General features: G+C 41.2%; 2 protein-coding genes across 3 annotated transcripts in view; one reads left to right on the top strand and one right to left on the bottom strand.

The window, feature by feature from the left end:
• Kmo (kynurenine 3-monooxygenase) overlaps positions 1-18,962 on the top strand; it is a 44,683-nt gene extending 25,721 nt beyond the window's left edge. For both annotated transcript variants that reach the window (XM_020174735.2, XM_074047209.1), the window contains 8 exons: positions 6,791-6,862; positions 7,659-7,780; positions 10,396-10,543; positions 12,939-12,996; positions 15,289-15,371; positions 17,168-17,269; positions 17,358-17,417; positions 18,621-18,962. In XM_020174735.2, the coding sequence (XP_020030324.1) occupies positions 6,791-6,862; positions 7,659-7,780; positions 10,396-10,543; positions 12,939-12,996; positions 15,289-15,371; positions 17,168-17,269; positions 17,358-17,417; positions 18,621-18,797 (822 nt within the window). In that variant the 3' untranslated portion in view covers positions 18,798-18,962. The remainder of the gene's footprint in view (positions 1-6,790; positions 6,863-7,658; positions 7,781-10,395; positions 10,544-12,938; positions 12,997-15,288; positions 15,372-17,167; positions 17,270-17,357; positions 17,418-18,620) is intronic.
• A 573-nt stretch (positions 18,963-19,535) lies between these two features.
• Positions 19,536-24,920, bottom strand: part of Opn3 (opsin 3) — a 41,092-nt gene continuing 35,707 nt past the window's right edge. The window contains exons 3-4 of the mRNA XM_020174734.2: positions 23,317-23,568; positions 19,536-21,494 (exon numbers count right to left, since the gene is read on the bottom strand). Of these exons, the coding sequence (XP_020030323.1) occupies positions 21,231-21,494; positions 23,317-23,568 (516 nt within the window). The 3' untranslated portion in view covers positions 19,536-21,230. The remainder of the gene's footprint in view (positions 21,495-23,316; positions 23,569-24,920) is intronic.

Here is a 24,920-nt window from a genome sequence, read left to right as displayed (position 1 = left end):
TGGGGTATTTTGGGGGGCTCATTTCATATCTCTATACAACTAGTTGTGGGTGGTATCCCTTAATTTAGTCCCCCCAAACATTTTGTTGACCAAAACCAAAGTCTAAGCCCAAATGACCAAGTTGGTGGAGGGTCTTAAGAATTTTCTATTAGAGTGTCTCATGGAGCCATAGCTTCCCTTCAGGGGACACCCACCAGCCCTGGTGCTCCAACTGGTACTCTTGGTCTGAGGCTTGTTTACTTTCCTCTGATCAATATTGTGGTCTCTCTGGGGGAAGGGGAGTCCCCTCCCAGAGGAGAGGGCCAGCTATATATTCCTGTATGGCTGCCTACTTAGCTGCCTCATCAGCTGCTTTGTTTCCCTGTGCTATCTTATTTTTCCCTTTTTGGTGACCTCTATAAGGAATCACTGAGACCTCTATAAGGAATCACTGAGACCTCTTTAGGCAATAGAACAGCATCTAGGAGGGCTAGCATGTCTAATGGGAGATCCTGGTATAGTTAGAATTCCCCTTTCCTTCCAGATGGCCTCATGAGAATGCAGGATCAGGAAGGCATACTTAGAATCTTAGACCCAGGGCTGGAGCTGTCATGATGTTTACTTTCTATTCTTTTGACAGTTTTAGGGCTTCTGTTAGGGCCACAAATTCTGCCAATTGAGCACTTGTATTAGGAGGAAGAGGACCTGATCTGAGGATGCCAAATTCTGTAACAACTGCAAATCGTACATGCCTGACACCACTTTTGGCAAAGGAGCTGCTGTTGGTGTATAATTCTAGATCTGGGTTTTTTAAGGGCTGATCAATCAAGACAGGTCAGGCAGCATAATTCTCCATAAGTACCTCCTCACATGAGTGTTCAGGATTTCCCTCTGCCTCTGGTAGAAGGGATGCAGGGTTTAAGCTCTGACAGGTCCTTAAAGTTATTTCTGTCCCTCCTAGCAGCTGGGCCTGGTATTTAAGCAGATGACTGTAATACAGCCAAAGTCCTCTTTTTGAGTTTAAAATTCCCCCTAGCTCATGTGGGGTATAAACTGTCAGGGGCTGGATTAGGACAAGTTTTTGAGCTTCAGGTACTAAACTGTACTTGAAGTTTTAGTTTGGCTAACCTTAGCAACCACTTGAAGACATCCTGGCCATCCCTGGCTACCTGATCTCATTCTTGACTTAAGTAGCCTACTGGCTGGAGAGTGATGCCCTGGAGCTAAGTCACCACGCCCAAGGCCAGTCCTCCCTTTTCATAGACATGTAATTGAAACTTGTCCTGTACTGGAAGACCCAGGGCTGGAGCTGTCATAAGGGCCTTTTTTTTTTTTAAACTGGTGGAATGCACTTTCTGACTTGTCATCCCATTCAATAAAGGGCTGGGTATCCTTCTGTGCTTCCTTAAGAATCTGATATAAGGGCCTGGCTAGGTCTGCATATCCCAGGATCCAAATTTTATAGTATCCTGTGACCTCCCCCACAAAAGGTCCTCAATTGTTTTAGAGTCTTAGGTAGAGGAAACAACAGGATTGGATGGATTCTATCTTCTCCTAGAGCCCTCATTTCTTTCTCCAGGACAAGACCAAAATATGTAACCCTAGACTGACACACTTGGGCTTTTTCTTGAGAGATTTTATATCCTCTATCGGCTAGGAACTTTAGTAAGGATTCAGCAGCTTGCAAAATCAAAGGCTCAGTTGGTCCACAGAGCAGGAGCTCATCTACATATTGTAGCAGAGTAGCTTGTGGTTATTGCCATTCTGCCAAGTCTTAGGTTAGAGTCAATCCAAAGAGATGGGGGCTGTCTCTGAATCCCTGGGGGAGGACAGTCCAGGTGATCTGTCTAGCCTTTCATGTGGGGTCCTTAAAGGCAAAGATAGGTTTACTTTTAAGGTATAAAGGTATGCAAAAGAAGGAGTTCCTTAGGTCCAGGACAGAGTAGTAAGCAGTACCAGGGGTTTTTTTGGGATAGAAATGTATAGGGATTTGGAACTACAAGGTGGAGAGGTACTAGTGCTTCATTGATCAGATGGAGATCTTGGGCTGGCTTCTATTTGTTAGGTCCCTTTCTGACACGAGAATAGGAGTATTATATGGGCTGTAGCATTCTATTAGCAGTCCCTGTCTCTTTAAGTCTTTGATTATGGGAATTAGCCCCTCCTTAACTTCCAGTCTTAAATGATATTTTTTGATGGGGAAACCAAGAGGGATCCCTGAGATAAATTAGGACTGAGACCACCATTCTTGCCCATCCATCCATCCATACCATGGGGTCTACTTGCTCCTCTGTCAGAGGCAAGCAAAAGTACTCTCCTGGGGGTAAAAGGAGCTGCACCCCCAATTTAGATAGAAGATCTTGCCCTAGCAGAGGAGTAGGGGTTTTTGGGACAATTAAAAAGGAGTGACAGAAGTGGAAATCTCCCCAGGAGCAAGCTAGAGGCTAAGTGAAATAACACTGTAGGGGCTGGCCTGATATGCCTTGAACAGTAATTTTCATGGAGGACCTGGCTCTGGGAGAGAAAGGAATAGCTGAGATGCTGGCTCCAGTATTGATAAGGAGGCTGACCTTGTACTTTTCAATAGTAAATATCGCTCAGAGCTCCTCTGGTTTTATGATGGTCACAGGAGCCTGGGACCCGTCATCAGGTGGGAGGCTCTGGCCTTGGTTCCCTGCGGATGCCTTCCGATGATTTCCCTGGCAGATGGGGCAGGGCCTCGGAGGTGGCGTCCTCTGGGGGCTCTCCCTCTTAAAACAGCCTGCCTATCCACACTGAAAACATGTCTGGGGTTTGACTGTGTCCTAGGGGAAACTCTAAGAGCGCTGCGATCAGAGTCTCCTGCCATTTATCCTTTCTCTTTTCCTTTTCCAGGCCCTTTTTTCTTTTTCTAAGTCCCCATTATAGCATACAGATGTGGCTACACCGACCAATTGGTCTAGATCTCTGCTCCCTTCAGCCACTAGTTTTTGAAGCTTTCTATGAATATCTGGGGCTGTTTTAGAAATTTATCTTTTAGGGCAATTTCCTCCTCCTGTGACTGTGGTACAATGTTGGTATGCTTTTGTAAAGCATCCTTAAGTCTCTGTAGGAAAGATACTGGTGTTTCTAAGGGTCCTTGCTGTACAGCTGTGACTTAGGAGTAATTAAGGGGTTTTTCTGTGGCTCTCCTTAAACCCTCAAGAATGCAGTAGATGAAGTGGTTATGACTCCATTCATCCTTGTCATTCTGAGGTCCCACTTAGGATCATATCTAGGCACTGCCTGATCTCCCGGGGGAATTGGGAATCAGGATTCCCTTTTAGGTATACAGTGTCTCTGTCTTTCTTCCCCCCCTCCCTCCCCCTCCAAGGGCCCTGTCTAAGACAGGCCCATAGGGCCACATTTATCTAAGTTATAATCATACCCAGCTACAGCTGCCTGATCTATTATTCACCATTTCTCCAGAAAAGTGAGAGTCTGAGATAATAATATCATTACATCCTTCCAGCTTAGCTCAAAATTTTGGCTGACTTCTCTGAATGCCTGGAATGTACTGACCCGGTTTTCAGTGTAACTTCCAAAATCCTTTTTTATTTCTTTAAGCTCACTTAATCTAAAAAGCACATGAGCTCTACCCCCTCCAGGAATTAACTGGAGGGGTAGAGTCCTGTGGGACGATGTCAGGGGCATGAGGTATCTGGGTAGGGAGTAGAGGGGGAGCTGTGAGGGCATGAACTCCTTAGGGTAGGATATATCCCCTGTGGTGTCCCTGGAGATTTGATTTTTGTCACAGGGAGGCCCCCTTTGACATTGTTGGGGGCCCTTGGGCATCAGATGGATTTTCAGGTTTGGGCTTTTTGCAAAGGGTCACCATGGTCTGGGTATCTAGCCTGCATTTGCTCAGCCATTCTGGGTGGTCTCTTGGGAAAAAGAAACGGTGAACATGGATTTCAGTCCATTTTCCTTCTTTTCTACAGAAAATATCTAACTGAAGAATGGTATTATAATTAATGCTCCCTCTTTTTGGCCATTTTTCCTCATCTCCCAGAGGAGACCCAGGTCTGGGTGTAGTAAAACTGAAGTTGCTTCTGTTGAAGACTTTCTGGACCAAGGTCTTTCCAATGTTTTAGTAAGCAGGCAAGAGTGGGATCCTTCCAGAATCCTGGAAGCTTGATTCTCCATCTAAAAAGGGAAGCAAGGGAAAATTGATCACCTAAAGAGGAGTTTTCTCCTTTTATGAAGGATCTCCAGGTGAGGAGATCCTTTATGTGGGAGAGGGCCTCCCTCTCTCCCATGCTCTTCTGCCACTGTCACCTGTGGCTAAGGTCATGGGGAAGATATTTAGGTACGACTGGCTGCAGCTGGAGTGACCCTGACCAATTTTTTTTTTGCCGGTTTGTCTTATTTTGCCTGTTTGCCTTGTGACCCAGGTACCTGGTTCTCCTTTACCAGCTGAAGGCTTGTAATTTAAAAATAACTCTACCAGTGAGGGGCTCTAAAGCAACCAAGAGGGCTTGGATGGCCAGAGGAGGGACCCTTGTGGAGTCGTGGATGGGGACTTTTGATGAGCAGACTTTTGTCCCCCTGTACACCCTGTGAGACATATATATTCTATGAAAAGAGAGGGAGAATCTGAAGGCATTATTCTTTTGCTGTGATCTCTGTCTCCTTTTCTCCCCTGAGGGCAGAATATGGGAACCTGCTTAACCAGATCAACTAGATGCCTAACCAAAACAGTTAAGCCCAATTAGAGAGTAGTTCTTTTAGTGTACTCAATTGAAATGGGGACTGTAGAAGGGATATGGAGCTCCTGAGGACATAGTCTAAGGATTAGGTTTTGAACAGGGGGATGTAGAGATCTTTCCCAGACTTGGCTGAAGAAAGCCCACTGCTGTCTATGACAAAGAGGGTGGCCACTCATCCTGAGGATTGGGAGAAAGACAGTTCCCAGGCTCAATGCATGAGGGATTATTAGTCATCACTGCTTTTCAGGTCAGTCCCACCAGAGGCAGTACTGGAGCACTGGAAGCAAGGGGTGACCTCCACTCTCGGAGCACGGGAGCTGTGAAGAAAATGTAGAGGTCTGATTGTCTGTGTGCCATGGACAGAGCTGGAGAGGTTCCAATACTTAGCCACCTTTGGAGCCTCAGGGCAGGTCAGGAAGTTGCATCTCCAGCCTTCAGGTCCCACTGGGGAAGTGCCCCAGCCAGAGCACCCTTGCAGCTTGAAGAGAAACTTTCCTTCCCACTGGCCATTTTCAGACCTCCTCCTTAGTGGGTCAGATCTGAAAGGGAGAGGGTTTAAAGAGGGAGCTGAGAGTTGAGAGGAAAAAAGCCTCCGTGCATTGAGATTTTAGCTCCACCCACATAAAATTGGCAGTCTGGTATAAGCCCCTGGCTGGCCCCCAACTTCTCAGTTTGCCTGCCTTTACAGCTGTAGAGGTCTTGGAGCTTTTGTCTCCAGGTTCCTGAGGGAGAAACCCTCCTTAGCAAGAGAGAGAGAGAAAAAAGAGTTGACCTGAGAGTTCCACTGTAGCTAAGCCATGGTTTTTGGTCTCTCCTAGAGGATGGACTCCATTGAAGTGCCAGATGATCATGGTCACTTCCTAGACAGTCCCTGTCAGTTTGGCACAACCTGTACCAACATCAGGTGAACAAGTGTCCCTTCGTTGTCACCCAGCTGATATGCAGGAATTTTCAGGTGGTGAGGGTCCTTGTTCCGTGCTTAGATATAAATCAAAGGTGGACTTGAGCAGCAAAGGTCAGAAAAGTTTTCTTTGCAGAGAAGAGAAAGAAAAGGCTGCATGGGGTCATTTGGCAGGACCTGGAAACTGGTGGCTGCCTGGGTCAGATTGGAAATTGGGTTTTACAGCTTTTCTTATTACCCGAGGGTGGAGATTTTGGCATGGACAGATATTGAAGGAGAAGTGTCTCCCTGGTGTGAATGAACGTTTCTTGGGAAGGAGAAGGGGCATTTTTCCCCCTGGCTAATTGACACCTTTTTGGAATACATGGGCCTCCTGCAGTCCATCCTTCAAAGTGATTTAGCTTTTCATGTGGATCCATCTTGCCTAATTAAATTCACGCTAAGATCTTTGAGGGTAAAGGAGTCATTGCTACCTCTATGCATTAGGCTTTCTTTGGAGCTCTGTGGCTAAAAAGAACCCAGGCAGGTACAGACCCTTTTCCTAACACACAATAGGTATGATAGGGCATGAAATGCTGTTGGGAGACTGCGCTGTTCTCTTAGTGCTCTTCTTACTGCTTAAACCTGGGGCTTTTCTGTCCAGTATAAATAAGGCAAAAATGCTACATGCACATGTATACACACAGGCATACACATCTACGCACATATATTTTATATGTACATATACTGATATATGTATGTATACATACGTGTGTGTGTGTATGTGTGTGTATGCAGAGAAGGAGGGAGAGAAGGAGAGGGAGAGACAGAGATAGAGAGAAAAAAAAGGAAGGAAGGAAGGAAGGAAGGAAGGAAGGAAGGAAGGAAGGAAGGAAATCTTATTTACTTATTACATTGTGTTTTCTTAGGTTAGTAACCTACCTGCTGTGAGCAGGGAAAACTCATAGCCAGTTTCCTGGGAAACAGGAGCCACCAATGTCCCAGGCTTGGGAAAGACCTGGTATCAAACCCCATCTAAAGTTCAGCTTACAAAGACAACTTCTACTTTGTGTAGAAACACAAGCACATATCACCGTGTATATGGCACCCCTGTTTAAGTTACTGTGGAATGATACAAAGCAGAGGCACTTTATAGATGTTGTATTAATGCACTAATTCAACATGTATGTGTTTTCTCCTACAGTATGCCATGGAACCCAATTATCTGCATATTTGGCCCAGACATACCTTTATGATGATTGCACTTGCTAACATGGTAATAGTTTCTTAACTAATTCTGCCATCTGCAATTTTACTACTTTCATGTTTACCTAATTGATTTCCTTATTGTTTTGTAAGTTTAGTGATGACATCTTTGAGGTTTTGGGTCACTGAGGAAAAAATTACTTCAATTATTTACTTCAATAATTTGGAAGTCCAATTATGAACTTTTGAAAGGAGATTGAATTTACTTGAGTGAATAACAGGAGTTTATGTGAGAGAGATGTCATCCCCATCAAAGACAGACTAGAAGGAAACGGCCCTTCAATGATGCTGAAGAGATTTAGGTTACATATTAGGAAATACCTCCTGTCTTTAGGGTCTGTAAGACATTGTAATACATATTATTAAAAAAAAAAAACAACAAAAACAGAACACGTGGTGTTTCTTTCATTAAACCCCAAGGTTTTTTTCCCCCTATATAGATCTAGTTAGCTAGCTGTTCTCTCATTGGTCTTCTTGTTGCTCTCTGTCCTGGGATCTGGTGCCTATTGATGTCTTAAAAGGAAGACAAAGAGGAGGAAAAACCAAACTGATTGACCTACTAATAATTTAAAGAGTGCAGTGTTAGGCTGGTGGAAATGGGAGGCTTTCAGGGCAGACATTTGTACTCTGGGACCTGGCACAACTTTCTTTAGGAACTAGGACACAAAGCCACAGTGACCTTCCTGTCTGCTTGACCTTCTCCCTGGGAGGTCTTTGGTCCCAGCAAGAAGTCCTGTGACTTAGGGCTCCCTATTTGTGCCAGCATCACCAGACCCCTTCTCTCTTACCTGTACCTCTTCTAACAGGAGAAGTCTTTCACGTGCACCTTGTTCATGCCCTTTGAAGAGTTTGAAAAACTTCGAACCAGCAGCGATGTGCTGAATTTCTTCAAGGAGTACTTTCCAGACTCCATCCCTCTGATAGGAGAGTAAGTTTCAGGATGTGCAATTGTACCTTTCCCTTGATTGCTTTGGTGATGACTTACTTCAGTTTGGATTAAACATGATAGTCATGCAGGGACCTGGACAGAAACTTGCAAACGCCTCAGTGGATGCTCTGCTGTGAGCAGCAGTTCTGAGGAAAGTCATGTCGTGGTGGGCTTCCACTGGAAAGGAGCCACCAATGTCTTTAGACCTCTTGGATCCAGGGACTGGCTGTGCTTCCTTGCACTGGGAGACAGATCCGTGGCACAGCTGGTGCATCGGGTAGCCTCAGGCCTCAGAGCCTTCCCTGGCTAACCACCTCAGTTTGCTATGTGTTGGGCTCCTCACAGGAAAATGCTGATAAACGGCAGCATCTGCCTCAGGGGCTGCTGTGAGGACAAGCGAGATCACCCCGGAAGCACTCAGCACGTGAAGCTGGCACCGCTCACGACTGATCGTGATAGCTGTCCAGCCTGTGATCTGCTGTGCCTCCGGCCCATGTCCACATCACATCACTGGCCATGTGGACTGTGCTCTGTGCTTTCATTCAGGGACCGACGTCCCCCAACCCCCACCCCGACCCTGGATCCAGCCCACCTCCTACTCCAATGATGTCTTCAGGGAGGCAGCACAGTGTTGCAGAAAGAGCATGGCTTAGCGTGTTCCGGCTGCCGTGACAAAAATACCACAGACTGGGTAGCTTTTAAGGGACAGATGCCGATTTTTTCATAGTTCTGGAGGCTGAGAAGTCCAAGACCCAGGCACCAGCAGGTAGAAGGTGGCTTCTTCTTGTGAGCTCACATGGCAGAAGGGACAAGGCATCTCTCTATGTATGATCTCTTTTATAAGGGCACCCATCCCATTTCACAAGGGCTCCACTGCATGACCTAATCAGTTCCCAAATTTCTACCTCTAAAACCTTGAAGATTAAGAGTTCAACATACAAATTTTAGGGGCATATAGCAGGGCAGGATGTTTTGTTTTGTTTTGTTTTGTTATGGGAGGTCTCACTGTGACACTCAGGCTGGATCCCAAACTCTTGCATTGGGATCCCAGATGTGTACCTCCCCTCCTGGTTTAGAGCAACTTTAATCCTGCTGGGCCCCTTACTTCCTTGAATCTCCCTTTTAAAATGACATCAGAACACCAGCCTTTTAGGGTAGCTATGAAAAGTTTACAAGTGCATTATGTAAAGGTAATCGCCCACTGCAAGTCTTTTAAAAACTGCTTGCTCTGCACCCCTTCCTGCAGAGTAAGTCAGTTCAGACTGACCTTTCCTCCTGAGCTGTGAAAAGAAGTCAGTCTGCACACCAGATTTAGCTCTTACGTACTTTTCATAGCGTCCATGGCTATTTCTTGCCTTTCTAGCCAGATTTAAGACTTTACAATTTTTTTAAAAAACTTTTTTATTAGGATATACCCGTCGTACAGGGGAGAGTCATTGTGACAATTCCAAATAGGTTCATACTGTACATTGGCTAGATCACCCCCACCATCTCTCCCTCTCAACCTTCTCCCTGCCCCACTTAAAGCAATTGCAAGAAGTTTCTTTGTTTTATTTTGTATAAGTGTGTGAAGTCCATCAACCGCATCCTTCCCCTTTATCCCCTTCCCACAAGTACTTCCCCCCACACTGTAGTCTTTCATTGTTAATTTCTAAGTCAAGTTCAAAGGGGTTTCTTGATAGATCCCTGCTATGAATATACTTTACTTTGGTCAGCTCAACTACTTCCAGTGCTCTCCCTTACCCCTTCCCTCCCACTGCCCCCCTTTTCAACAGCTTTCAATACACATCCTATAATCTTCTACCTTCACAGATGCTATGTTTTTTGATATTACTGATGCTCTACCATTCTCTTTTCTTTTCCCTCTTTCCCCAAGTTCCATAGAGTAGTTCCATGTTGCAAACATGTTGTACATTAGAGTTTGTATTTGATCATGTTTGTTTTTGAGTATATGTTTGTCTTTTGGATCTATCTTCCACATATGAGAGAAAACATGTGGCTTTTGTCTTTCTGGACCTGGCTCACTTCACTTAACATGAGCAGACTTAAGACTCAAGAGTATGCACTGTTTCCCCAGTTATGTCTCCCACAAACCTCTGTAGATGTCCTACCAGCAGGAGGTTGTTCGCACCATGTAGCCCAGTGGAGCTCCTGGTTTTATTCCTTCAGGTCAGCTGAAGGATATTGTCACCAGCATATTCCAGTTTCTGTGTCTATCTTCACAAGGGTTCACACTGATTTCATTTGGGTTTGTTGTCATCCAATCAAATGCACAATAGCATTTGTTCATTATTTCCTTAGAAGCCTGCAATATACCAGTGTATTTGCAAATTCTGTTGACCCACACCTATCGTATGGTTTTCATGACATGGCAGGAATATTTCAAATGACACTGCCAGCTTGCTCCTTGTGGATGTGATTAACATTGTCGAAACCAGAAAAAGAACTAGGACAGTGGGAGTATAGGACTAGAACTAGAGGCAACCTCAATTCTCCCTGTCCTGTTGTGTTTCTGGAATTCGTGCGTTTCAGCAAATGCTATGGTAAGAAAGCTGGTAAGTCTGTGTTTAGTGCCCAGTTGAGCATCCTCACGTCCTGGCTGCTTTCCTCCACAGGCAGGCCCTGGGAGAGGATTTCTTTCTGTTGCCTGCCCAGCCTCTGATATCCATAAAGTGCTCCTCTTTCCACCTGAAGTCACGCTGTGTGCTAATGGGAGATGCAGCTCACGCCATCGTCCCATTTTTTGGGCAAGGGATGAATGCGGTGAGTCTTAAATAAAAGGTATGAGCCAACCATTGCCATATGAGTCCAACAGCAGTCAGTCCGGCACTTACGCTGGCTACTCAACTCGATGATTGGCAGCTCCAGCCAGGATTTAGACTGCTCCATCCAATAACCCATGGAGGAAGAGGCATAAAGCGTAAGGGTAGTCTGCTCCGTCTGAAAATGTATCAGAGAGTCACCTATCAGCAATTCAAGCCTTAGGGTTTTTTTGGTGGGACTGGGGTTTGAACTCAGGGCATTGTGCTTGCAAAACAGGTGCTCTACTGCTTGAGCCACACCTCAAGTCTGTTTTACTCTGGTTATTTTGGAGATGGGGTCTTGTGAACTATTTGCCTGAGCTGGCCTCGTACCTCAGTCCTCCAGATCTCAGCCTCTCAAGTACCTACGATTACAGGTGTGAGCTACTGGCACCCAACTCAAACCTTAAGTTTTAAAACAAAAAATTTTCTAGAGATTATAAGTATATATTGTTAGCTTCAGAGAAAGGAAAGGATTTCAAAGTATCCATTTCTTCACTTTTTATTTCCAAAAGAAAGGGAAATACGGTGGGATTAAATAAAACTATGAACCAGGTTAGATGTTGAATACTATTGTCTCGTGGAGAGTTTTACTATTTTGGCTAGAAAGAAGTTTCAGAAAGAAAAATAGTTCTCAAATATTGAATGTTAATTTCCAGGAATCTTAGCTTTTTCTCTGTGTATGCTAATAGTTTAATAATCATTGGTCATATATTGTTTTGATTATTGGAATATATTTCAAGTAAAAATAGCTTGTGAATTTATTCAGTTACACTTTCCACAAAGCAGTGTGATGAACATTTTGTTTTATAAAAACAAGATGACATCAAGCCAAGTACGATGGTCCATGCCTGTAATCTCAGCTACTTGGGAGGCAACTATCAGAGGACCTGGAGTTTGAAGTCAGCAGTGAGACCCTATCTCAAAAACAAAAACAACAAAATAAGAGCACTAGGTCATTGCTCAAGTGGTTAAGTGCTTGCCTCACAAGTTCAAGACCCGGGGTTCAACAGAAGACCTCAGTCACTGCACAGTGGGTAAGAGCCAGATCTGGCAGCGGACTGGCTCAAATCTTACTCCAGGGTTTTCAGTGCATTGCATTTGTGCACAGCTTACCACTTTATCTGTACTTTCTCGTATGTGAAACTGGAATTTTGATAATACCTACCTCAAATGTTTGTCTGAACTCCAAAACCCTAATCTCTTCCTCTCAACTAGCTGGGATTACAGGCATGAGAACCTGTGCCTGGCCTTTGATGTCTCTTATTTCTGAAAGTCTATATCCTATAATACACTTGATAAATACATTTACTTGCTTTAGATGTAATGTCTAAAACTGATGTGGAAAATATTTTTACGTTTTATATTGTCTCTAAAACGATTGTTTGAATTCCTAGAAAAAAATGAATTCTCAACATATTACTTTACTAATTTTATGGAAATCTTGATGTTTGAAATTTGCTTTAATTTTGAGTTATAGGAACTAAAGCAGTTTTATCCTATCACTACATTGTTCTAAATATGAGTCTTTTCTTGTTGTTGTTTTGAGACAGGCTCTCTGTAGCCTAAATTGGCCTGGAACTTGCTGTAAAGCTCAGGCTTGCCTTGAACTCACAATCCTCCTTCCTTGGCCCCCCAAGTGCTGGGATTACAGACATGTGCCACCACACCCAGCTAAGTACGAATCTTAAAGACCTGAATAAATATAATTCCAAAACTCATGCTAGAGAAATATAATCGTTATGTTCTCCCTGAAGGAGTGTCAGTAGCCATCAGAATTGCAACAGTAGCTTGGCCGATCCTGGTGGCTCATGCCTGGAATCTTAGCTACTTGGGAGGCTGGGATCAGGAGGATTGTAGTTCCAGGCCAGCCTGGGCAAAAGAGTTTGCAGGACCCCCATCTCAATGGAAAAAAGCTGGGCGTGGTGGTGCACACCTGTCATCTCAGCTATGTGGGAAGTACATATAGGAGGATGGTGGTCTAAGTCAATCTGGGCAAAAAAACAATACACTGTCTCAAAAGTAACCAGAGAATTAAAAGGCTAGAGGCGTGACTTGTAAGGCCCTGAATTCAAACCCCAGTACCACCTAAGAAAAAAATTAGGAAAGTAATTTAAAATTTTGATCAATTTACAAATCATTATAACCTTACAAATATGAATTGGGCAAAGACAACACCATGGTCACGTGTGTGGCTGATGACCTTTTGTGATCATAAAGTGACACCAGTGACCACTCAGCTGCTGTACTAGGTGAGGACAACAGCTGTGCATTATTCTCGCCAGTGGTGGTTCTGATCATCACTGCTAAGTATTTTATGATTTTCAGTTTCTTTTTCCCACTTTTTCTTGTTTCAGGGCTTTGAAGACTGTCTGGTATTTGATGAGTTAATGGATAAATTCAATAATGATTTCAGTAAGTAAAATATCCCAGTCGGACATGGACTATTGATTAATTGTGGACCTGCTTTTGATCTTTGCGGATCACTAAGCCATGCCGTCCATCTCCTATTCAGGATTACAAGCTTTCCTGTTAACAACACTGTCACCGTTATGTCCATATCAGATGACCGGCTCCCAGGGAGGGAGACCTCGCTTCCTTAAGGTTCATTCAAGGAGCTCTGTAGTAGTCAGTTTTTCATCACTATAACAAATACCCAAGATAGTCAACTTACACAGAGAAAAGGGCTTTTGGGCTCAGTTTCAGAAGTTTCAGTCCCTGATCAATGGTCCCCATTGCATTGGACCTGTAAGAGGCAGCATATCATGGTGACGAGCAAGTGGCAGAGCATGCTGCTCACCTTCTGGCCAGGAAGTGAAAAAAGTAAGAAATCCAGGATCCACAATCCCCTTCGGGGCCTGCCCTCAATGGCCCAAAGGCCTGCCAGGAGGACTCAGCTTTAAAGGTTCTACCACCCCCCCCCCCAGTAGCACTTCCTGGGGAACAAAACTTTTCCACATGGATCTTTGAGGAATGTTTGCAATCCAAACTATAACAAGGTCCATGCTATAAAAGTTCACAGTGCCAAAGTTTGGTGGAGCTGTGCTCCCTCTCCCTTCAACGCCCACCACTCGCCTGCACCCCACGGCATGCCCTTGGAAGCACTCTTAGAAACTCTGACATCTTCCATTGCCTTTTGATTAAAATTGTTTCAGCCAATGTATTAATTTACAAATGCTGAAGTTTTAAGCTCTTATATGTAATTCTCAAAGGTTAGCCCTAAGTTTGAACCCGTTTCAGGTAAGGGACAGACTAGAAAACTTGCCTAGAATTGTACACCCAGATTTCATGTTAATTCATTAGCTTATGAACTGTCACTTCACCTTTCTAAAGCTTCCATTTGTTTTCATCTATAATACCGACTTCAGAGAGTTGTAAAGGCTAAATAATTTATGTAAAGGTTTAAAATGAAAAAGTGCCAAGTGCCGGTGGTCACGCCTGTCATCCTAGCTACGCAGGAGGCAGAGATCGGGAGGATCACAGTTTGAAGCCAGCTCAGGCAAATAGTTTGTGAGACCCTATCTCGAAAAACCCTTCACAAAAATAGGTCTGGTGAAGTGGCTCAAGGTGAAGGCCTGGAGTTCAAGACCTGGTACCGCAAAAAAGAAAAAGTCTGTCATAAAGTAAGCTTATTATAAATGTTTTTTATGGTATTATGGGAAGTCATTAGAGACTGGTGCCTGCGTCTGAAGGGCTTAGAGCTTCCTCTTCCTCCTTCTTATCCTTATCGTCCTTTCTGCTTCTCCTTCTTCTTCCTTCCAACCCCCTCTCCTCCTCTTCCTCCTCCCTCTCATCTTCATTTCCCAGTCATCTCATTCAGAGGCCAGGATCCATAGGTTCTTTTTTTCTTCCCTTCTTAGCCCTCATATGACTGGTTTGGGTTTGTGTATCAGAACATACTGTCAACACTAGTTTTGGATACTAGTGAACAAAGATAAAATGGTAATTGTGAATAAGAATCATAATTAACATCACTGAGCATTTAGTATGTGTTGTGCATCTTGCTGTGCTTCAAATGCATTATCTCATTCAGTCCATGCAAAAAATATGGGACATTGGTATTAGTCTTGTCCCCATTTTACCATAGAGGAATTAGAGATGGTTAAGTAACTTGCTAGGAAATGGTGACGCTGAGAGTCGAGCCCAGGATTCCTGACTTTACAAATCGCATCTCTAACAACTAGAGCTGTTTGGTTGTATGAAAGTAACACCAGTTAGTCACTCATTAGTCAAACACTTATGTAGTATTTCCTGTATACCAGGCTAAGACTTTAAATAGGAAGAAAACATGGAATCTGCACTCTAGAAGCTAAAGTGTTGTAGGTTGAGTGAAACAAACTTTTGGGAAGGGGTAGCAAAGGAGCACAAAAGAGTAGTGGGTTGTGAACCAGGGTGAGAGTCCTTTACAGTCACTTATCTGTATAAGTGAAAAATTTTCACCTTGTGAAACAGAGAAAATAATGATTTTACCAATCAATAAGTATAATAAATTTTAACTTTATCATGTTTTATTCAGTTACAACAGGAAATTCTCTAAAGGCATTGCTCAATAATCAGAGCTTGTTGGTCACACAGCAGGATTACCTGTGGTTTTAAAAATATGAGAGAGAATGTTGGTAGTGCGTATGCTATCTAATTTGACCTAGATGGAGTCTGGCAAACTTTCGTGTATGGTTTTAAAAACATCTTATTTAACTCTGTTGCTAGGTTTATGTCTTCCTGAATTCTCAAGATTTAGGATTCCAGATAGCCACGCGATCTCAGACCTGTCTCTGTATAATTACATAGAGGTGAGTAAGGTGTGGCTCCATTCCATGAGGCGCTTCACCGATAGACTAGCAATTCTTTTCTGTTCCTTTGTTCCAGCCCTGTCTCGTGTGTGCTGCGTAAGGGTAGGGCCATACAAGAACACACACATGCAGTGTTCCTTAGACATGTGGGGATTGTGATCATGTAGCCAACAACAGTGAGCCGCTCGAATTGTTTCCACCTGCACTTCAGGGACATTTAGGAGGTAACAGAAATGACAAAATATCTCACAACTCAAATCTTAGATTTGAGAGAGTTAGTAATATGCTATTTTAATGAAAATATATTTTTGAGATATGTTAGCATAATTACAAAATCTAAGAAATGTTAAATGACCTTTCCACCCTAACATTATAACCTGCATAAAGTAATCGTGGGGCATTACCGTTTGGAATCCTATACACTGAAAAAATATAATACTAAAGAAGTTCCTGTTCAGAAATATTAGTACTCTGAAGAAATACACATTAATTCTACTTTAAGCCATTCACATAAAAAGTTCACAGCTGATTGTGATTATAGTTTTTAAAAAATGGAATGAAAAACCCCACAAGATAGAGCTGAGCACCCAGCAGGTTGAGACAAGAGCACTGCCAGTGTAGGCCCAGCCCAAGCTCATAGTGAGATCTTGTCTCAAAAAACAAACAAACAAAAACTAGACAAAAAACTCTTCGGGATAAATTTAAGGAAAAGAGTGGCTGTTCTCCACCTTTCCTGAAAACAGAAGGAAATAAGTGGATACCAACTTGAGCAGAATTGCACCATATATGTGGAAAAGGAAGTCCTAGAAGACACTGGAAGACTCTATTAGCGTAGATTTCCAGGGTCTATAAGAACAGGACAGCTAGAACACGGTATTTGTCCTGATAAGGAAAAGTACATCAAGATGGCCGTGGCTTAAACAGTCCATTGTTGCCATAAACAATACTACAAACCCTACAAACCAACCAGGAAGCCCCTGAAGTTGGTCAGATCACTGAGCTCACAGATCACAAACCTGGCTGAAAAAACTCTTTGCTGAAAGAGTTAATATACTGAGCATAGGGTGGAGCGGGAGGGGGAGGGGGAGGGGGAGGCAGACTTCCCTGATAGGGTTAGTGTAGTTGTTGTACATGTTCAAGGTGATGTCCTGTACTACTGAAATTTCTTTTTTTTTTCAATATTCATGTCTTTTATTTTTATTTTTTTTCAGGAGTGAAACATAAAAAACAGCTCATTTTATCATGCCTTTTAGCAATTTCTTTACATACTCCAGAAGTCCCTAGCATACTTTTGTTACTGTTTCTTCCTCTTTTTTTACTTACTGTTGCATTGAGGTACAGTGTGGCATTTACAAAAGTTCTTTCATTATATCATAGTTGAATTCACCCTCTCCATCATTCTCCTTTATCCTGCATCCTCCCATTCCTGGAAAGTTTCAACAGGTCTCATTGTTCCATTTTCATACATGAATATATAATATTTCTACCATATTCACCCTCCTACACCCTTTCCTTATCCTCCCCCTTCCATAGGTATCAACCCCCAGACAGGACATATTTTCCCTTCCTTTTCTCCACTTTTGAAAAAAAGGAGTTTCATTGTGACATTTCTGTGTATACATATTATAACCTGAGTTGGCTCATTCCCTCCGTTTTCATAAAAGGGATTGGGAATGACTATTATTATGGCAATGGGAATTTGACTATTTTGTGTCTGTTGTGCTGATGAGTGGGAATGTAAGTAGTGATCAATTGTGTTAGGCACTCACAGTGCTTTGACTCTCCTGTTATCACAGATGCGGTCACATGTCAACTCCTGGCAGTTCCTTCTTCAAACGAGCATAGAGCGATTTCTTCATGCTCTCATGCCGTCTACCTTTATCCCTCTCTATACCATGGTAAGCTGGATTTAAGACTTTTACTCATCTGAAACCTCTGTTTAGCCATTCAAGAACACACAAGAATACTTTCTAAACTTCTCTACAGGTCACATTTTCCAGAATAAGGTACCATGAAGCAGTGCTGCGATGGCATTGGCAAAACAAGGTTGGAACAAATGACACTGTTTTTTTAAAAGATAAAATTATAGTATTAAAAATATGATGTGTTCATGTGTTAGGTTATATTTATTTCAAGAAATGATAGGATTTGTCTTCCAAATAAAGCCTGTTCTGAGTGCATAAAGGGCAGAGTGTATATAGAATATCACGTAGAAAAAATAAAGATAGGGAGACAGAGAGATAGACAGAGAGAGATAGCTTTTGAAAGGAAGAGATCTGAAAAAAAACGAGGTTAATATTTCTCAGCTTTTTATTCTGGCAATGTGATCTATTTGTGCATGTTCACTTTGTGATATTGGCTAGAACTGCATCACTTATAAAACACTGATTCCAACGCAATGCAGTGATGCATTCATTTTGAGTACTTGACCCAGAGATAGCATTCAATGGAATTAAGATTCCTGATCATCCCATTTAGCAATTTGACAACTTCTTTTATTCATTCAGCAATAGTTTTATTGAATGCAAAGACATAGAGCTAGTAATGGTGGCTGAACTAGGTGCAGGCTGTACCCTACACATGGCCCAGAGACCAAAGCGGGAGATGGACAATTGTGGTTGAGAGGAAAGCACCATCCTGGAAGAACGGGAGCAGGACAGACAGGAGAGGAACACGAGCAACAGGCCTCTCAGCCCAGTGAAGGACAAGTGTCAGTAGAGCTGGAAGGCAGCACAGAGATGTGAGAAGGGCCAGAGAGGGAGCTGGAGAGGTCAGCAAGACTTCAGCATCCTGCTGAAGGAGGCTCATGGACTCAGCATTGAAATTTAGAAAGATCACTTTGCTGTGTGGAGAGTGGTTCAGAAGAAATCAAGATTTATCCACACAAAGATGAATGAAATAGGCTCCCTGACCTCACAGAGATAAAAGCATAAGTGGGGAAACAGGCAGCAGCAGACAAAAGCAGGATAATAAGGACAGTGGTAGAAATCAGGAGCCAAGCATTAGGGCTGGTGGAGTGGTTCAAGTGGTAGAGCACCTGCCTGGCAAGCATGAGGCCCGGAGTTCAAACCCCAATACCACCAAAAAGCAAATCAAAACAACAAACAAGGAGTCAAGTAATTAAATTGCTGTCTCAGGTTAAAGAACAAGGATGAAATTATGTAATTAGGAAATAGGGTATAAGAATGAAATTTATTTCAATACATCAATCTCTGGACAAACGATGTGAGATTCTTTATGTCCTTCTAGGTGATAAACAGAGGACTCTGTGTCTTTGGGTCACTGATGGCCATGGGTGGTGTCTATTTGCTTGTGAGCTACATATCCCCAAGACCTCTGGGCTACCTGAGAAGACTGCCATGGACAGGGAATCGCTTCTTCTGGAATATGGGGCGCATTTCTCTGCAAACTCTGAGGAGTCACTAGAACCAATTTCATATTTCACCACCCAACGATAGAAGGTTTGCAAGATAGCAAATGTTTGATTTCTTTGTGATCAAATCAAAGATTCAAAGCATGCCTCCATCGCCATGTTAAGTTCACTATTGGAAGATAGTTGCCAGTGTATAATTAAATTCACTGTGGACTTTCTCTGTGTGTTAGCTACAATTACTTGGAGAAAAAAAACCCACAACTATTTTTAAGTTGCAACACATAGTTTCCCCATCACATTTTGTGCACTCAGACTGGGTCATTCTAAATTTAAAAATGTAATTGCTAAGATCTCTTTCACTTCTCAAAAAGTAAGGCCCCAGAGGCCTGTGGGAAGACACTGGTCATACTTTTTCTTTAAAATCCCTAATAGGGCTCATGATAAGACTGATAGCACTTAGGATTAAAAGACACAATTTGCCTAATATTAGGTGCTCTTTTCTTCACTGTGAGCTAACTGCAGGACTCAGACTCACTTGACATAACCAAAAGCTTAAATGAAGGATTCAGGAGAGTTCCAGAGTTCCAGAATGAATTGTTATTTCCTAGTATTCAAATACCAATATTATTACCTTCTGAAGATAAGAAAAAAGGCCACTAATACCATATTAAGTGAAGGATAAAAAAGAGTTTTATTCTTAAATTAAATATCCACATATACAAGAGAGTGGAAGGGAAACAGGAGAAAGCTGTTAGAGCAACATGATACCATATTTTATACCATTTCAGGCCCCCAGAAGAAATTCAGTAACTTATTCTTGAACTACATGCTGTAACAGAAGCATCAATGAACTGATTTTCAGAAGCAAATTTCAATAGACCAATTGAGTCATTTAGAAGTTCTTCAAATATGGTTAACTGTAATGAAGTAACACTATGAGAAGTTGTCTTCTTGGAAAGAAAAAATTAGGCAATAAATTAAATGATTCAGTGTTCTCTGTATTGTCAAAGACATCCTTGAATCCTAATGATCTTTGTTTACTGTGTAGGGGAAGAAAAAAATTTTCCTTTTACCTATCTTTGGTTCATTGGCTGGGACCTCTATAATACAAGACAGATTAATAAGAGGAAAACCAACACAAAGAGAAGCTTATGAACATGTATATTTCATATATACGTGGGTAACACACAGAGAACTAGGGAATCTCAAAGAGCTGGCTTAGTACCTGGTTACAAAGAACAGTAAATACTTAGAAAAGTGACGAGACAAAGGCAAATAACTTTGAGTCTCTGGAGGCAGCAACTTGTAGGAAGACAAATGAGCTGTCTCCATGTTTGAAAGTGTCCTAAGTGTCTCTTGTGGTCACCTTGTTCTTCTTGGTAGGGAGAGGAGGAGTTCACCTTGTAAAAATATATGTCCTACTCTCAGGCAAATAGGGGGAGGGCTGAGAGGTTTTTTGGTATCACTTCTTCTCAATTACCTTCAGCTTAAAATAATCCTTATGCAAAATGGGGCATATTTTGGGGTTACATATTCTCATTTCCTACACATCTAAAACAATGACCTATGGAAAAATGGTTTCTTCATTAACTCTGACCATAAATTACTATTGGACTAATGAACAATGTACATATTTTATGAGTACATTTAAACACTTATTTTCATCCTTCTTCAAGTTCAAGTTTGTTTACTGGGAACTCTTTTTCTAAATCCAGAACTCTTGGTGAAATTTTGGGCAATTATTAAAGGAAAGGATAATACTGTCACACTGTTTGAAATGAAATAGATGGACATACTAATCTGCCATCAACATCATCTTCACCATGTCTATTCTCTACTGTTGTGTGCCTAACCACACTCCATGATTACTTGAATCTATCCTAGTCTTTTTGCTTTGACACTTCTTAGTGGTATCTTCTGGAACTTGCTTAGCAGCACATTTGTCTGAGGCTCCTCTTTATTATACTATATGCATAACAACTGTCTTTTGTTTAAGACAAATGTAGGGGATTGATTTTCATTCTAGAATTGTCTCTTTGATAATTTTTGTGAGGTGCAGCACTGGGGATAAATTTAATTTGGTTAAACACATGACATGACACTGCATAAGCCCAAACACTATTTCCCACATGTAGATGAGGCAAAATTACTTTTACAATGAAATTTCTTTGAGAAAAATAATATTGTGCTTTGGCAAATATAGTCACTTGAAATATATATGAAATGAAATTTCTAACATATTAGAAGGTGATGGTGTCAGGTGCCCATTTTGTGCTGCAAGTGGTTTCTCATTTTGTAAGGCACCCACTAAGTTAAAAAATTTTGTCTTGCTCAGTCACTTCTTGAGGCCAGAGAGCATCTGGGCGATTTGGGTTTCCTGGTGGCCACAGAAGTTCTGTTCATATTACATAGAATGGGGATTCCAGAATGAGCCTTACAATAGAAGTCCAAACCTGGGGACAATTCCATGGCTCTGTCATTCATTCCTATAAAGGACGAACTTGGATTACATCAACCTTGGACCCACTGGTTCTATCACTGTCATCAACTGATAGAGATTCATCACTGGTGATTATAAAAATGATAGAAGAAGAGTTAAAAGTCACTTTCTTCTTTGGCCTGTCCCCATCCTTCTGTGACATCACAATGGGTCTGACTTGCATTTCACTCTCCACTGTTGGTAGGTCATTAGCAGGCTGCTGGCATCTCAGCAGTCGGAAGCATAGGAGCTGCAAAAGGGATCTTCGAAACTGGGCAAAGAAAAAAGTTATTAAATAAACATCTGGTCCATAAGCTGGATTAACATTGAAGAAAATTAGTTGACCTTAATTTGTTTTTTTGTTTTCTTTTGTTGTTGTTGTTAGCTGATGCAGGATGGAGTTATGTGGTAATGTTTAAATCTAGTTGGGTCTCCCCAGGGCCTGCTTTTTAGATATTATAATTCATATTAACTATACTGCATAAAACTTTTAATACTTTATAATCTCTATAACTTCAATATGCATGCACCTTCTCTGAGGACAACTTTATGTGTTTAAAGGATTTTGAACATGAATTCACTCTGAAAAATACTCAGCATCTCCTAGCTGACAGCCACTGTGCTATAATCTAGAGATCCTGTACATAGTAAAGACAGATGAGGCCCTTCTTGGCAGAGTCCACAGCCTGGTGAACTCACTAATGTTCTTTTAACTAGGCGAAGAACGTTTTTAAATAGAAATTAATCATTTGGGGAAAATGCAAAGTCCTGATATTCACCAACACACTACTCTCCTCACTGTCCTGGGTCCCACACTGAACCATACTTCTCAGCCCTTCACAGCTCTTCTGTGCTCTTCCCCTTCTACAATAACCATGGTAGCCAAGGTCTGAAGTTGGGAGCATCACCAAATGCAAGAGAAGCAGATACTGAATGGAAGAAATCCCATGTTCTCTGAATGGTCAGACTGTGGCCTCTGACCTGAGTGAGTGGTGAACTCCACTGAAATACTGAGGCTGTTTGTAACACAGTAAAAGTCTACTATGACCAACATAACATGCAACTAACAAATTAATTGTTATCCCTTTTGCTTAGAGCAAAATGCAAGTTTAATGCATGAGCTCTCCCAGATGAGGAAAATCAGTAAAATACAATTATATTGATTATTCAAATAATTCCTAATTATTTTAAATTGATTTCTATCTTCTTTGACTCTCATCATATTCAAGTTAGCATTTAACTTATATTTTAAAATATTTATTTGCTTGAGTATTTATTCACAATACAAATCATTGTTTAATAAGTCAGGTTTGGTGCCAAAGACATATTATTATAAGAGTTAAGTAGAGTATGTGTGCCTAAAAATGCTTTTTCTATAAATGGTAAGTGCCTGTGGACAAGAACCATTGTCTTATTTACTTGCTTTTGTTTTTTGTATACTTTAGACTTTATGTTTAAGATGTGTTTCCAGAAACCAGAAATGTCAAGACCGTTTGGGATCCTGTTAGAAATACAAAATATTGGGCACTCAGAAATACTGAATCAGAATGTACATTTTTACTGCATTTTTAGATGTGGTGTATGCACGTTAAAGTTTAGAAGATTGTTTTATAACTCAACGGCTAGGAGAAAAGGCACAACAAATAATTTTTAATGAATGTATTTAAAATGTGCCTATTAAGTGGTAGTGCTTTGTATAACCCATAAGTAAAGTAAGGAGTTCTTGAGATGAATGCCTATTTCATTGTAAAGGTAACAGATGTAACCTGCATAATATACTAAGAATTTTAAATGTATTATTAACTTTGTGATTATTATTTAAATCATAACCATTATTAGCAGTAGACAAAATTTTCTGATGAGTTAAGTATTAATTTTAACAAAAATTTACAAGTGTAAACCTCTACTGGTAGAAATATAGGGTTGGTATATTCTTTGGCGATATTCTACATTTCTTTATGAACGCTTTCCTTTTCTATAAAATTCTTGACTTGGCTTTTTTATCATTGAAGCTGTTCTGCATTATCTGTATAGAAGTATATCTTCCAGTCCCTACCCCAGGGCTAAAGCAATCACTGAATCGCAAAGCTTACCTTTCTGATCATGACGATGCAAATGACTGGGTTGTATACAGTACTTGATTTAGCAAAGAGATAGGAAATGACAGATACTGTTGGAGTAACCAGGTGTCCATAACCATTGACCACCAAGAAACAGATCACAATATAAGGCATCCAGCAAGTCAGGAAGGTGAAAACCATCAAAAAGCACATCTTGGCTACTTTCTTTTCGTATTTTAAAATCTTGATCACTTGGATTGTCTGAAGATCTTCCACACAACGAAGCTGCAGAAAGGAGACAGAAAGGAAAGGGTTGGAAGAAGGAAATTATTTTTTTTTGCTATCTTTTGATAATAGATGTGCAGTCACCACTCCTGGCCTTGCCTTAATGGAAAGAGAACTGGACAGGACCTTGGGAAATTGACATCTGATCCAAACCCTGAAGTTGGGCCTAGCCTTCATCCCTTTGGCTTCAGTCTTCTCAACTGTGACATATTGTGACTAAGCTAAAAATCCTCTTCAATCTTTAGCAGGCTTTAATACATTTCTAATTTACTTAATATGGATAAAATAAATTATTTCAGCTTGCTCTCCAAGTCACTAAAGACAGCCAGAGTCATCATGAAGTGGAAACAATCTCTCCGTGATCCAGGGAGCTCTTTTCCCATAGCACTAACCCACAAATTCTCCAACCAGGCAACAAACTCATGTCATGTCAGGAGTTCTGCACAGTTAAACCTACAGCTGGTCTTGATGAGGATGGACTCACAAATTAGTTCTTGCTGGAAAATACTGTGCCTTTCAATCCACTGCTAACGACTACACAGTGGAGTTTGATGAGGAATTTGTGTGTGGTTGGTTTTCTCAGCATTTGGTAGAACCCAGTGAGTCCTGTTCTTGTGAAGTCAGCACAGCTACTCTGAGTCTGGCTTCAAACTCAGAAGGGTAATGATGGACAGATGAAAAGTTCTTTGAGTTTCTCAAATAAGAGGTTCTTTCGATATTATTATCATAAATGTGTTAGCAAGTCAAGGGAAAGAATATTCCTGCACATCAAAAATGTGTTGTTAAATAAAAATGAGTACTTCTGAACATTGCAAGAAGCTATACTGATTTTGCTACAAAATATGAATGCTTTAGTAATTTTTAAGAAGGTACTTTGCAAATTTTTGAAGCTAGTATTTATAATTTTAAGCTGAGAAATTGATTGCATTTCAACAAAATCTAAGTGCACCATTTAGTTCTAGCAATTCCATAAAAATTAAGGGAATTTTTTTCAAAGAAGTTATTTAAAGCATGTGAAATAGTATTTAAAAATATATTTGAACTGATATTCCTCAGTTACTGATATTTAAGAAATTATATTCTTACTAAAATTATGTGTTGGGATTAACAAAAAATAGTAGAAAACATGGAAATTAAAATGTTTGATTTTTTTAGAGTAGAGAGAATGTTAGGGGAGAATGAGCATTAAATTTCTGCTACTGTCATTATTCATGTGTACAATTCTATTTTAGAAGAAACTATCTTATTGATTGTGATAGGATATTATTTTATTGTTGCAACATCACTTTTTGAAGGGAAGGGGTTCTACCTCCAGTTGTGGGGGTTTAGTAAAAGCTCTAGATTTGGAATCA

This window comes from Castor canadensis, chromosome 11 (genome assembly GCF_047511655.1).
Source record: "Castor canadensis chromosome 11, mCasCan1.hap1v2, whole genome shotgun sequence".
NCBI lineage: Eukaryota > Metazoa > Chordata > Mammalia > Rodentia > Castoridae > Castor > Castor canadensis.
This window is presented reverse-complemented; position numbering and strand designations above follow the sequence as displayed.